This window comes from Callorhinchus milii, unplaced genomic scaffold, assembly GCF_018977255.1.
Source record: "Callorhinchus milii isolate IMCB2004 unplaced genomic scaffold, IMCB_Cmil_1.0 Scaffold1, whole genome shotgun sequence".
Taxonomy (NCBI): domain Eukaryota; kingdom Metazoa; phylum Chordata; class Chondrichthyes; order Chimaeriformes; family Callorhinchidae; genus Callorhinchus; species Callorhinchus milii.
The window spans coordinates 8,976,725-8,990,917 of NW_024704742.1; the positions used below are offsets into that span (position 1 = coordinate 8,976,725).

General features: G+C 45.0%; 1 protein-coding gene across 1 annotated transcript in view; it reads left to right on the plus strand.

The window, feature by feature from the left end:
- Positions 1-14,193, plus strand: part of wrn (WRN RecQ like helicase) — a 64,420-nt gene that overhangs the window by 21,429 nt on the left and 28,798 nt on the right. The window contains exons 14-22 of the mRNA XM_042338600.1: positions 820-928; positions 1,285-1,353; positions 3,206-3,288; positions 4,964-5,070; positions 8,221-8,408; positions 8,531-8,705; positions 9,627-9,808; positions 10,905-11,006; positions 12,832-12,924. Of these exons, the coding sequence (XP_042194534.1) occupies positions 820-928; positions 1,285-1,353; positions 3,206-3,288; positions 4,964-5,070; positions 8,221-8,408; positions 8,531-8,705; positions 9,627-9,808; positions 10,905-11,006; positions 12,832-12,924 (1,108 nt within the window). The remainder of the gene's footprint in view (positions 1-819; positions 929-1,284; positions 1,354-3,205; positions 3,289-4,963; positions 5,071-8,220; positions 8,409-8,530; positions 8,706-9,626; positions 9,809-10,904; positions 11,007-12,831; positions 12,925-14,193) is intronic.

Below are 14,193 nucleotides of genomic sequence, written 5' to 3' on the forward strand. Positions count from 1 at the left end.
GATTATTATTATCATTATCAAGTTGAGGTTTGATTGTTCTGTCGCCCTGCTCATTGGACTCCTCAGCTCCTCTCTGTACAATCTGTAAAATGTCCAGAACTCTGCAGCTACTGTCCTCTCTCGCACCAGGCTGCGAGCCTATCACCCCCATTCTTGCTCAGATTAACTATCCCCCAGTGGTTCAAATTCAAGATCCTCGTTCTTATGCTCATATTCCTCCACAACCTTCAAGCCTCACATCTGGGCTCTAACTCACTCAACTTTTCCTTATCTCTACAGTATTGCCTGCCTCTGCTACCACCTCTCACAATACCTCTGTAACCTCCTGCAACCCCTACCAAGCACTCCGGGACACTACCCCACGTGAAGGGCGCTATATAAATAAATATTGTTGCCATCCCAGCTGCTAACAAGGGCCTGCTTCATATATTCCCTCCTGATCTGAGCCACCGTTAACGTGCAAGCTTTTAAACATTCTGCCTCTGCTCTCTGGAACTCCATCTGGACTCCCAGTACCTCACTTCTTCCCTCCAAACCTTTAAAGGCCAACTTACGTTGTATGTTTTTGACTGCGCCTTGACACTTATTCCCCCACCACTCCCATTATCTTCCTCAGCTCTCTGAGCTTTTTCAGCATTTTGGCAGCTTCTGAAAATCCCAATTAGTCAGGGTTTGATATCACCAAACAGAAGGCATTTTTAGTTGCTCTGCGTCTCCAATATCACAAATTAGATCCCAGGTTCCTGCCCTTCTGTTCACTTTGATCATTACTTCTCTGGTAGATTTTCAAACATTAAGCGATTTTGTTTTTTCCAATAGGTTATGGCAAAAGCTTATGTTATCAGTTCCCACCTGTGTATGTAGGAGGTATTGCGATCGTGATCTCGCCCCTCATCTCTTTGATGGAGGACCAAGTCCTTCAGCTCAAGTAAGTGTATTTATTCTGTGTGGGGTTTTTCTTTAAATATTGTTCCAGTGTATCAGAATTGGCTGGGCTAATCACACAGATGAACAGCCCTTTGACTCTGTCTAGACTCCTAGATGAAGAATACCAATTTTGTTGAGGACACACATTGTCTGCAATCAAATAACCAGCTTGAATTGGCTTTAGCTTTCAGCAGAGGGAAACAATGAGGAGAACTTAACAAAAAGTGTCAACAAGGATGTCTGCTTCGTTGTCCATTGTCCATGTTTGTCACTGACCTGAGTGTCTGAGCAATATTTCTAACTGTACAAATGGATGTTAATTTCATATTATACTCTTTACCCAATGTTATTTTGTAGGATGTCCAACATTGAAGCTTGTTTCCTTGGCTCTTCACAGTCTGAAAATGTTTACGCTGACCTGAAAATGTAAGTGTGTTTCAGTCAACGCTCCTGTGTTGTCTACCTGAGATACCAAAATAACATATGCTCATTAACTACCTACACTGGAACAATTGCAGGAGCACTATGTACTTTGCGGTCTGGGTGAGAGACATGAATTGTGGTCTGGGCAAGACAGATGTACATTATGTTCTATTTGAGAGAGAGGTGTACATTGTAGTCTGGATATGCTTAGTACGCCTGAAGGGACTTATTTGCTGCTGAACGTGTCGAAATGGAAACCAGTAAAATGTGTTCCATTTCCCTGGCACATACCAAAGAAAAATTAGCTCATTGAGATGTAAAAGATAGGGGGGTCTCACCTTTTGGCTTCCCTTCCAGAAACATAACAACATTTACACAGCACCTTTTTCATATTGGAAGGACATCTTGAGACTGTTGGCTGGGTACCTGAGCTGGGGGTGGGAAAAGGGGAAGGTGTGTTGGGAAAAAGATGAACGAAAGCGCGGTCAAAGAGTTAGATCTTGATGTGCCCCGAAAAGGAAGGGAGGGAGTTGGAAGGACTGGAGATCCAGAGAGTGGGGGCAAAATGGCGATGGTGGGGCAGCCATGAAGCAAGTTGGTGTTTGTTGGGCAAAGGGAACAGCTGAGATTGCAGATGTAGGGGGAGGGGTAGGGTGTGAAGGACTTAGAGGCCGAGGGAAGCTTCGATCGTCTGCCCTCTCTTTTAAAGCCCTCCACGGTCTTGCTCCTGACAACCTCTGTGACCTATTAACATCATACCTACCTGTCCACTCCCTCAGCTCCCCAGGCCCTGCTTGCCCCACAATCACGGTTGAGCCTTGAACCTTTCTGCCCACCCTCTGGAACTCCATCCCCGAATCTCTCTGCCTCTCCCCCTGCCTTGTCTCCTTCAAAGCCTGTCTTTGACCGGGCCTTCAGCCACATTTCCATCTCCACCACTCTCGATTCCAACCCCCAGCTCGGAGTGCAAACACTTAACTGCAGCGCCTTCGAATGACCTTCTGATGTGAAAGGAGCTAAATAAATGTAATTTGTTGTTGTTGGATCTTTAACATACACTTGAACAGACAGAACTTTGGTTTAACTTCTTACTTGAAGAACAGTTCAGTGCTCCTCCAACAATGTACTGGAGTTTCAGCCTCCATGAGCTCAAGAATCCCCGCTGTAGGCTTGAACTTATCTGCTTTTTGCAGCAGATCAACATAAATGTAATAATCCATCTCTGACATAGGGGAAAACAAATAATCTGACTTGTCCTTATGAGGTCAAACTGTTATACTGTGAAAGGATAATCAATGAATTTCCGCCTCATAATGCTGAGGTTTGCAACTGAGGGGCAGCATCTCTGACAACCAGAGGACATTTGGTGTTTGTGGGAACTGAATCCCAGTGAATGAAAAAGGATGTCGAACACTTTCAGAAAAGGAAAAATGCAGACATTGTGCAAGAAAGGTGCACTAAATTAGATGAGAAAAAAAACAACACTTGATAGATTTGAAATAACTGAACAATACGATTTACATTTGTATAGAGCCTTTCAGGTTGGGCGGAAATCTCGAAACTCTTAAAACAACTGATGGGACACTCAAGCTGGACGAGGGCAGGGGGGCGTAGGAGAAAAAAAGGTCAAAAGATGAATGTCTTGGAAGACTTAAGTCTGGAAAATAAGGCGGGAGGGGAGTTATAGTTTTACAGTTATGTTAGGTACTGTTCAGATTATTAGGTTGTCAAAGTTCCAGTGACATTGCAGGTATAGACATCGATTTACCTGCCTTTCATGTGAATGGTAATTATTCTTATACATTTTCAATGATAAAATGCCTTGAGATGATTTTTTTTCTGTTTTAATCTGCAGGGGTCAATACAAAGTCGTTTACATGACTCCTGAATTCTGTTCAGTGTCGACTTTGCTGCTCAAGGAATTGAATGACAAAGTTGGTACGTGTCATCATATTCTTTAAGAGTTTTCATTTGTTCAGTGTAGCTGGTAACTCTAAATGGTTAGGAAACAAAATAACTTGCATTTTTATAGTACCCTTATTACATCCCAAAGCACTTTTATTGGCATTTCATCTCAATGGCTGTTGTTGTTGCCAAATACAGCAATCATTTGCACCAGGACATTTTCAATTAGTGTTGTAGAATTGTTAATGTCTTCCTAATGAAACCCGAGTTTAATGCCCCATTTATAATAATAAGCCTTGCATTTGATTTAGCATCTTTAAGACGTTTCAAAGTGCTTCACAGAATATAATGTAAAGTGAATTCACTGTATATTCTGTGGGCGAAACATGGCAGCCAACTACGCACAGCAGTGTCCTACAAACAGTCGTTGATTGAGTGACCAAATTCTTTTTTTTAAAGGGTTTTTACTCCCTGAAGAGCCTTATTGGGTAGGCTGGTCCTAGCTGGGTAAGCGGTGGAAAAGCTTGCCAGACAATGCTCTCAGTGACTAGCTCTGCGGTTTTAGCTGGTTGGACACCACCAGTTAGCCCAACACACACTTGGGTCCCCAAGCATTGGCTCTTCCCAACCTGCGTTTAATCTCTGGAACTAGATAAGTAGAATATGCTCCTCCAGGGAATGCATTCCATTCCAATGCACAGGAAGTTTCATGTGTAGGCGGGATGCATGGAATTCTCAGTTTGGTTCGGAACCGCTTAAGCTGGTTTCCACATGTGTCAGACAGACCAAACAAAAGTACAGATAGATGTTTCTGTGAAACCACCTTCACCTCCTTGAAGTAGCTTCAGCAGGTAGTTTCCAGCATGAATTGCTTTACAATCATGTGGCTCAAACCTGATTTATGCTGTTCTAATCACTACAGAGCTGCTCTGGTGGGACCTGGAGCAGAGGTGAGAGGGGTTTGTCCCCAGGGAGGCAGATCAGAGACTGCTCTTGTGACCGTCTATTGCCCTGCTGTAAAACAATATCGTTGGAATTCTGAGAGTACGACTCTGTCATTTCAACCAGAGAAATAACCTGGGCCAATAGAAAATTGCACAATATTTGACAAAAATTGCGGGGGCGTTTGATCAAAAGTGGAAAATTGCGGGGTGTTGGTTGGTGCTACTGAGAGAAGCATTTTGTGAAACAACCTGGATTAAAACTATAGGCATATATTTCCTGAACATGTAGGTGTGTTTAAAATACCAATATGTTAATGTGAATAGTATAGCACTTACCAAGAATTGGTCACACAAGCTCAATTTGGGCCGGGATAAGATGTACTTTTCTATTGGCCCAGGAAACAACCCCCAATTTTAAAATCTCATTATAAGACTTGCCACTTCGACTGCATATACAGACAGCCACCTCCCCCTTCTCCCATGCTTGAAGTCCAACCCCGTCACTGTACAGCGCTCCCAAGATTCTATCCTGCAGGAAAGGCACCATGGAAATGCAAGTAGTCGTTTGTTGTATAGTTGGGGAAGACTATGGAAGGAGATGTGAGAAGGATTACAGCTTTTGGAACAATTGATTTGCAGTAATCTGTTGCCGATGGTTGTCACCCAAGCTTTTCAAAGAGCCGGCACAGACACGCTGTATAATCCTATGATTCTATGACAGCATTAGGTATCAATAAGACCATTTTGTTTATCTCTCTTGACAGGTATTACGCTTGTTGCTGTGGACGAAGCTCACTGTATTGCTGAGTGGGGACATGATTTCAGAAACTCCTACAGAAAGTTAGGAATTTTAAAAAGTATTCTGCCTAAGGTGAGCTGATAATTAGCGACCAACAACAACAAATTACACTTACACAGCGCCTTTCATATCAGGAGGATGTCCCAAAGCGCTGTTCAGTCAGAGATTTGGACCCGACTTGGGGGTTGGAATCAGAGGAATGTTTGAGGACAGGGAGGGTAGGGGTAAGAGGTTGGCTGAATGCGCGGTTGAAAAGGAGGGACTTGAGATGTTGTTTGAAGGAGGCAAGGGAGGAAGCAAGACGAAGGGACTGTGGCTGAAGGCCCGACTGCCGATGGTGGGGTGGACCAGACGTGGGATGTGGAGCAGGCGAGAGCCTGCTGAGCAGAGGGTTGATAAGGAGTTAGCAGGTCACAGAGGTAGGGAGGAGCAAGGCTGTGGAGGGACCTTGAAGGCGAGGACGAGGATTTTGAACTCTATCCTCTGGGGGTTGGGGAGCCAGTGAAGCCAGGCGAGGGCGGGTCACGGAGCCTGGTACGAGAGAGGATATGAACTGCAGAGGAGATGAGGTTGGAAATGCCTAATTTGTGATGTATGCTGGGGTATCACCCATCCACCTACATACAACAGTACTGGGCTTGTCTCCCTCCCTTTCCACCAGAAGCTTTGCTGCCTGTTCCATCAACCACTGTATGATAGCAGACCCCAAGAGATGGCCTGGAATGTGGAGTGGGGTGGGAGGAGGATGGGGTTGCTGCTCGAGAGAAATTTTAGGCACAGAAACTCCTCCAAGTCTCTCGGCGACTGGGCATTAAAGATCTGAGGGAGATGAATTACAGAGTTGTAAAACTACTCCAATCCTGGAAGTAGTGATCTTTTCCTCCAAAACTCCAAAACAAAGCGTTTTGTTCGACCCTGAGCTGTCCTTTCTCCCTCACATCCGCACTACAACTGGCACCGCCTTCCATCACCTTCGGAACATCGCCAGACTACGCCATTACCTCACTCCTCACGCTGCTGAAACCCTGGTTCACGCCTTTGTCACCTCAAGGCTGGACTATGGGAACTCTCTCCTCGCCGGCCTTCCCGCCACCTCCCTCCACAAGCTGCAGGTCATTCAGAACTTTGCAGCTTGTGTACTGTCCCGCACCAGCTCCGGACCACATCACTCCCACCCTCGCTCGCCTCCACTGGCTCCCCATCCCCCAGAGGATTGATTTCAAGATCCTCATCCTCACCTACAAGGCCATCCACGGCCTTGCTCCCTCCTAGCTCTCCAACCTACTATCCCCCTACCTACCTGCCCGTACCCTCCGTTCCTCTGGCTCTGGTCTGCTCCACGTCCCCCGCCCCAACCGCCCTACCATCGGTGGTCGGGCCTTCAGCCTCTCAGCCCCCAGGCTCTGGAACTCCATCCCCCAGTGCCTTCGCCTTGCTTCCTCCCTTTCCTCCTTCAAGGCCGGTCTCAAAACCTTTCTCTTTGACCGTGCCTTCAGCTCCCCTCTCGACTCTCTTCCCCCTCCTCGCTCCCTCCCTTCCCTCCCCTCACCCTGACCATTTCCCCCTCCTTGCTCCCTCCCTTCCCTCACCCTGACCATTTCCCCCCTGCTCGGGTCATGACCCAACTGTGCAGCGCCTTGGGACGTCCTCCTGATGTGAAAGGCGCTTTATAAATGGAATCTTGTTGTTGTTGTTTATAATAACCTTGGCCAAGCTTTCAGATGTTAAGTGCGATATTGGGGATCTCCCTCTGTCTTCCTCTCCATCTCATTCCCTCTGCCTTAAAAGTCCTGCCATAAAACCTACCTCTTCAACTGCACTGATGGTCACCTTGCCCCTTACCCTCTCACTTCCCTGCTCGGCATCTAACCCTGCCATTGTAAAGTGCTCTGAGACGTTTATGAAACTACTTTTTAAATGCAAGTTGTTCTAGAAATTTCCCATTTTAAAGTGATTTAGTGAAAACGATGGCTACTTTTAGGAATCAACCTTAGACCACAGACATGTGAAGATATGATAAAGCTAGCAGGATATCATATAGATCGAGGGTGGGAACACGGGCGGAGAGAGGGCACGGGGTGTCAGATATAGAGAGATGTAAAGGTAGCTTCAGAAACGTATTGGGTAGAGCAAATGTTGAGGGCTGGAGTGAGTGGAGAAATTGGCTTGGCTTTTTGGCTTAATAGTGCAAAAATCATCATCAATTCTATAAAATGGTTCATTTTTCACACAGTCAATTTGTGTCTTTGCATTACCTTTGATAGAGAAACAATGTTATGACAAAGATTACTTCAAAGCAGTAATCTTGTAAAGGGCAAATATTGTAAAGGACTTTTCTAATCTGTCTACTTAATCAATCACTGTGTGTGTGTGTGTGGTGTATGTGTGTGAATGTATGTGGTGTGTATATTTATGTGTGTGTGTGTACCTTTGTGTGTATCCATGTCCTTGTGTGTATGTATTTGTGAGTGGCTGCATGTGCACGTATATGTGTTTGGGTGTGTGTGGGGCTGATTGCAAGTATGTATGTACATACACGGTGACCAAAAAGTTGTGATACCATTACAATGTCTAATAAGTCTGAAAGAAATTATGATATATACATTTTTTAAAAATAGAGTATTTAACACACTTTTTGGTCACTCTGTATATATGCAAATGGTTATATTTGTGGGTAACGATAATAATAATTCTTGCATTTGATAAAACGCATTATCACATCTTTGAGACGTCTCAAACTGCTTCACAGAAGCAAGGAGACTGTGCCTGCGGGCGCCTCCCCTTTCACACCAGCTCTGGGTCTAAGTATTCTAGCATTAGCTCTCTGAGACACTGCCCTGTGTGAACGGTGGAGTCCTGATAGCTCAGTGGTTAGAGCACTCGTCTCGCAAGCGACAGGCTTGGGTTCGATTCCCGGCAGGGCGAAACCAGGACAAGTTTCCTTATCTAGCAACAAGTAGGAACCTGGTTGTTAGTCGTTTGGCGGATCGTTTTTCCGGGGGTGGTAATACCTTTTTAAAAAAAATTGGTCACTCAATCTACGACTGTTCCTGGGCAACTGCTGTGCACAATTGGCTGCCGCCTTTCACCCACAAAATGTAGAATCAGTCCACTTTACAGTATATTCTGTGAAGTGCTGTGAGAAGTGTTGAAAACGTGATCAGACGTTATATCTAATGCAAGGATTATTATTATTATAAATACAAGTTGTTGTTGTGATAGGTTCCTTTCGTGGCCTTGACCGCCACGGCCAGCCCTTCGATCAGGCGTGACATTGCAGAGAGTCTTAACCTGAACCAGCCACAGATCACCTGCACCAGCTTCGACCGACCCAACTTGTACTTGGAAGTTATGCGTAAATCTGCAAATATTCAACAAGATTTAAAGCTGTTCTTAATTAAAAACAAACAGTACGTACTGACTTAACTCGAATCGCAAAATGTTCTTTTTTTTCAAAAAAAATTAACTATTCAATTAGTTTTCATCTGTTTTGGTGAACCTCCTGGACATGTGCTTTGTCTTAAAATGGTAGGTCCTCCTTTGAGTTCGAAGGCTCCACCATAATCTACTGCCCCTCCAGGAAGATGACAGAACAAGTGACTGCCGAGTTATACAACCTGAATGTTTCATGTGACAGATACCATGCCGGCATGGGCATCAAAGCCAGGAGAGAGGTGCATCATAAGTTCATGAGGGACGAAATTCAGGTGTGAAGTTATTTATATGATCACTTTTTCGATTGAACTGACAAGATGTTCTGAAAGGAAAACCAATTTAAGGTCATGAATCACACTGATTCCTTGGAAGTGCTTGTGATTTTTTTGCCTATTTTCTTATCCCTACCCTCCCCACCCAACTCAAACGGACAGCATTAGAGATATTGCAGTGGAAGCTAACATGAAAATACTTCTGCAAGTCAAAGCCCAAATGAGTAGGCTGGTTGAAGCTGGACAAATAACAGGAAGCTTGTCATACAGTAGGCACCAGCAGTACCCCAATGCACTGCAGTGCCCAAATCCTGAAACTGGATGCCCAAACCTTAGCTCTTGCCAACCTGCACCTAATCCTCTTCGAAATTTAAGTTGGTTGCAGCCATATGTAGATGCCCTCACCCCAAAAAAAAATAATTTGGTGACTTCAATCCATGACTGTGGAACACTACTGTGCGCAATTGGCTGCTGCATTTTGCCCACAAAATATACACTTTACAATTCACGTTACAGTATATACTGTGAAGCGCTTTGAGACGTCTCAAAGATGTGATAAGGTGCTATATCAAATGCAAGTATTATTATACACTAAGTGGACCTCAGTCTAATTTGGATACTTAAGCATTTTAATGATTTTTTATTTGTGTCAGACAAGTGCAAAGTCAAGTGCTGACCAGATTAAAAAGTAGCCCAACATGTCTGACTTTCTGGGTAGCTAAATTAGTTAATCCTCTGATCCTAAGCATTCGCTTAATACCAGAATGTTCTGGGATTGAATCCTGGTCTGGCTGGATCCATTCAACCTTTTGCCCTTTGAAAGTCAATGAAACATCTTCCTGAATGAGTCTGTGGGATTGTAGACCACATGTAATTTTCATTGAAAGGTCTATGTTTTCAATTTGATCTTTTTATTTTCAGTGCATAGTTGCTACAGTTGCTTTTGGTATGGGGATCAACAAACCTGACATTCGAAATGTCATTCATTATGGAGCCCCCAAGGAAATGGAATCGTACTACCAGGAAATTGGCCGGGCTGGGCGAGACGGATTGCCGAGTACTTGTTATGTCTTGTGGTCCCCTGGGGACATGGTGTTAAACAGGTACAGAAGTTGAGCTTCATCTCCTCCTCCATTCCACAATCCCTTCGCTTTGCTCCCTCCCTTAATAACATGATAAGGTGCTATATCAAATGCAAGGATTCTTCTTCTTATTCCCTTACCTACTTGGAGTCCTGTAGCTCAGTGGTTAGAGCACTCGCTTTGCAAGCGAGAGACCTGAGTTCATTTCCAGGCAGAGGGCGAAACCTTGGGCAAGTTTCCTTACTCCACACAGAGCCTAATAATAATCCCTCCAAAACCAAAAACAATAATAAATTGGTCATTTTCAATCTACAACTGTTTGTGGGACATTGCTGTGCGCAATTGGCTGCCGCGTTCGCCCACAAATATACAGTCAATTCACTTTACAGTGTGTTCTGTGAAGCGCTTTGAGACGTCCTCCCGACGTGAAAAGTGCTATATCAAATGCAAGGATTATTATTATTATTATTATTACTTCAAGAGGGAGGAGAGAGAGTGCCCGAGAGGGAGAGAGAGAGAGTCCCCGTGAGAGGGGAGAGAGAGTGCCTGAGAGAGAGAGGGAGGAGAGAGAGCGCCCGAGAGAGAGAGGGAGGAGAGAGAGTGCCCGAGAGAGAGAGGGGAGAGAGAGTGCCCGAGAGAGAGAGGGGGGAGAGAGTGCCCGAGAGAGAGAGGGGGGAGAGAGAGTGCCCGAGAGAGAGAGGGGGAGAGAGAGTGCCCGAGAGAGAGGGGGGAGAGAGAGTGCCCGAGAGAGGGGGGAGAGAGAGTGCCCGAGAGAGAGTGCGCGAGAGAGAGAGAGGAGAGAGAGTGCCCGAGGAGGTGGGGAAATAAGGACAGACACTGAGTGACGAGACGTGGAGTTTCCTCATAGAAACTCCCTCTTTCCCCAGTGAGAAATTCCTCTACGTCCTTCATCCCCCCCACCTCACCTCTGTGACCTCCTGAGCCAGCCGTTCCCTTTGGCCAACACCAGCTTGCTTCAGGTGCCCCCACCCCATCAGCTCCACCATCGCCATTTTGACCCCGCTCTCCGGAGTTCCATTCCTCAGGTCCTTCTGACTCTCCCTCTCTCCCTTCTTTCAAGACCTAACTCTTTGACTGTACTTTTCTTCATTTTCAGACACCTGCTGAGTGAAATTCATAACCCAAAGTTTCGAGAGTACAAAATGAAATTGATGGCAAACATAGAACAATACCTCACGTCATTCAAGTGCAGAAGAACGTAAGTAACTTTTGTAGCTGATTGTTCAGTTTATGGAGGATCAGCTGTATATGACACCCGCACAGACTGTACAGTAGGAATTGTACTTCACACCCATACGGTGCTATCTCCTTCAACCTTGCCAACCTAGCTACTCCCTCCACTCAGCGAACACCAGCCTGCTCTGGGTCCCCCACCCGACCTTTCCCACCATCTGTGGGTCAGCAAACAGCCATCCTGCCCCCTATCTCTGGAGCTCCATCACAGATTACCTCCACCTCTTCCCCTCCCTCCCCACTTTTAAGACCTACCTTGAACTGCGTTTTCAGTCATCTTCTCTTCCCGCATCCCCCACAGAGCTCGCGTGAAGCTCTTTGAGGTGTTTTTCCCTTCACCCAGACTAATGTGAAAGCCGCTATGTAAATCTAATTGTATTGTATTAAGGCTATTAATCACTCATCTGCATGGTGCAATGTGTAGCAAATACATTCTCTGCTGAGTGAAATAATTCACTAGGCATGGTAGGGTGCTTTGTAAGAGTAGGAGGGATGACGATTTGGTTCTGTCACTCCACTGATCTCACAATCTTATCTACATTGCAATAGTTAGGGATCAAGCACAGGCAGGGAAATTGGAAAAGGAGCAGCTTCCAAGTCCGACCTGCACAAAAGCTTTTGGTGCTCAGCTATGACATTCGCCTCAATCCTTAACCTGAGGAGAGCAGCCCTTTTTGCATTTTTTTTTGGTCAGCCGGGTGTCTGACACGCGGAAACCCATCACTGTGATCTCCCTGGAGGGACGCTTCCTGTTTACCTAATTCTGGAAAGTATTAGGTGCAGGTTGGCAAGAACAAAGGCTTGGGGACCCCAGAGTGTGCTTGGGGTAACTACTGGAGTCAAACCAGCTAAACCAGCATAGCTTATCATTGATATTGCAAGCTTTCCCGCTGCTTGTCCAGGTAGGACCACCGCCCCCACCCATGAGGGCTTTGGCTTGCAGGGTTAACATGAGCTGAGCGGGATGACTCCCTGCCTCCAGTGAGTGGTCTGCCTTTCTAGGTGCTGCCAATGAGCCAGGCTGGGCTGTGCTGTCATCAGCAGTGCCCTGGAATACCATAGACCCGCCTGGCACAGGAATCGGACTAGAGACCATCATAGAGGGTTGGCTCGATTCCGACATTTCATTGCCAGGCATGTCACCTTGAAGCCAGTTCAGCTCCAATGAGCCCCTGCTTACCTCCCTCCAAGGAGGATTGTCACTAGTTGGTCCTTTGACATCCGACCAGCGCAGGAACCAGGCACCTTCTGTGAGCTTCCTGGAGGGCAACACAGCTCGGCATGAAATGTGTGAGAGCATCACCACCTTCTTCCTGCCCACAGCTTGGGTCACATTCCTTCCCATTGAGAGATGGTCCCACTAGTTGGAGATGCGGAGTTTAGCAGCAGCTGCCGGTCTCTCTGCAGCCAATCAGGGTGGGTTCCAGGCGCTGGGCATATGAATGTGTCTCACAAACTGGGATCCAGGTAACACCTTCCAGCAGCTGTCGCCCCAAGCCTCAAGAGTTCCTCATCAGCTGTTGGGCATCTGTCTTCAGTATGGTGTGAGGACCTTTGCAGGACAGTTTGTGCCTTTTTGCATCTGTGTATCACCCACTGAATCTCTGACCGAGAACATCAATTTGATCCCTGCTTTCTTTAATTAATTTGTGAAGTTAACAATAAAAAGTATTTGTCAAATTTAAGGGTTAAATAGCAGTACTGCTGAAACATAAATATGTTCACCCAATGCAGTACAAATTATTGTTTGTGTTTTTCCCTCCTCCCTCCCCACTCTAACTCTCTCATAGAATGATCTTGTCTCACTTTGAAGACAAACAACTTCGCAAGGTGACTCTTGGTATCTTGGGGACTGAAAGATGCTGTGACAATTGTAGATTAAGGTAAGCAATTAAGCAGGTATCATTCAGTGTGGAGTTGAAAGAGTTGCTCAAATAGGAAAACCAGTGTGTAAATAGCACGAATGCTGTTCAACATAATTCAGAACATAAAGTGGGTTTTGTTCATTTACTTTGGGTCAATGTATGAGAGCTCAGTTCTAGCTACTCTTCTTGGATTGGAGCAAAGTTCTCGTGAGTTTTCCTGATAGAGATCCCCTTCACCAGATGTACTTTATGGCTGTCGACTGCAATGGGCCAGTTCTGTATTACATTTAACTTAAATAAAATTGTTAACTTAAAATCTTTTAGGTTTTTGGACACTGAGATAAGCAAGCTCACAGAGACAGGTGCTTCTTCAATACTATGTTTTATTTCAGAAGTCTTTATATACACTAAAAGAAATGCCACCCTCCCCTTCAATCCATCATCAGTTTCCAATCGTGTTGCAATTTTCATCTGCCACACTTTCCTTACAAGCAGCTATTTTTGTCAAATACTGTCCTCGACTGTTTAACCTATACTTAAGAGAGCAAAGACATCAAACAATTCGCATTGGTTACCCCACACACCCCCCCACGCGCGTGCGCACACACACACTATATTCTGTTTCTTAGAGTTTGGTAATGCTACTCCCACGTCCGCTTACCAAAGCTCCTCTCATCACACATCTATTTTTTCTGCATAACTACTCAAAGACATTAGATAAAGGAAAAACAGCCATGATTCATTTCTATCAAGGTTACAAAAGTTGGCAGGAGAATTTCATTTATAAAGGTATAGCAGTACAAATGTTAAGTAACTTCCATTATAAGCAAAATGCATAATAAAACAGCATAATAGTCAATTTAACAGAATCTAATGGTTTATAATGTTAACGTGATTAGTAATATATGATTCATACTGGCAAAGCTTAGTAATAGAGTGTGTGTGTATGTGTGTGTGTGTATATATATATTTTCTTATGATGCATCATTTTTATGCCAAGAACAACATATCCAGGATAGTTCAAGGCTTTTTTAATGGGCTTCGCATCATTTACATTTGTAGTTTTCCTGACAGGCACCTCTGTTTTGGATTTTTTTTAATAAAATGTTGAAATATACAATGAAAACCAGGAGGTCTAGTGACAACATTCCAAAAGAATTCAGCATTTTTGCTTTGTTTTTCTGACATTTTTTCTCCCATTCCTTCCTTGCTCACTTCCTGGATAGGGATGAAGATGTTTGACCACCTTCTTCCTTCTACCTGGGTACAATTCCCAGTCTTCCAGTA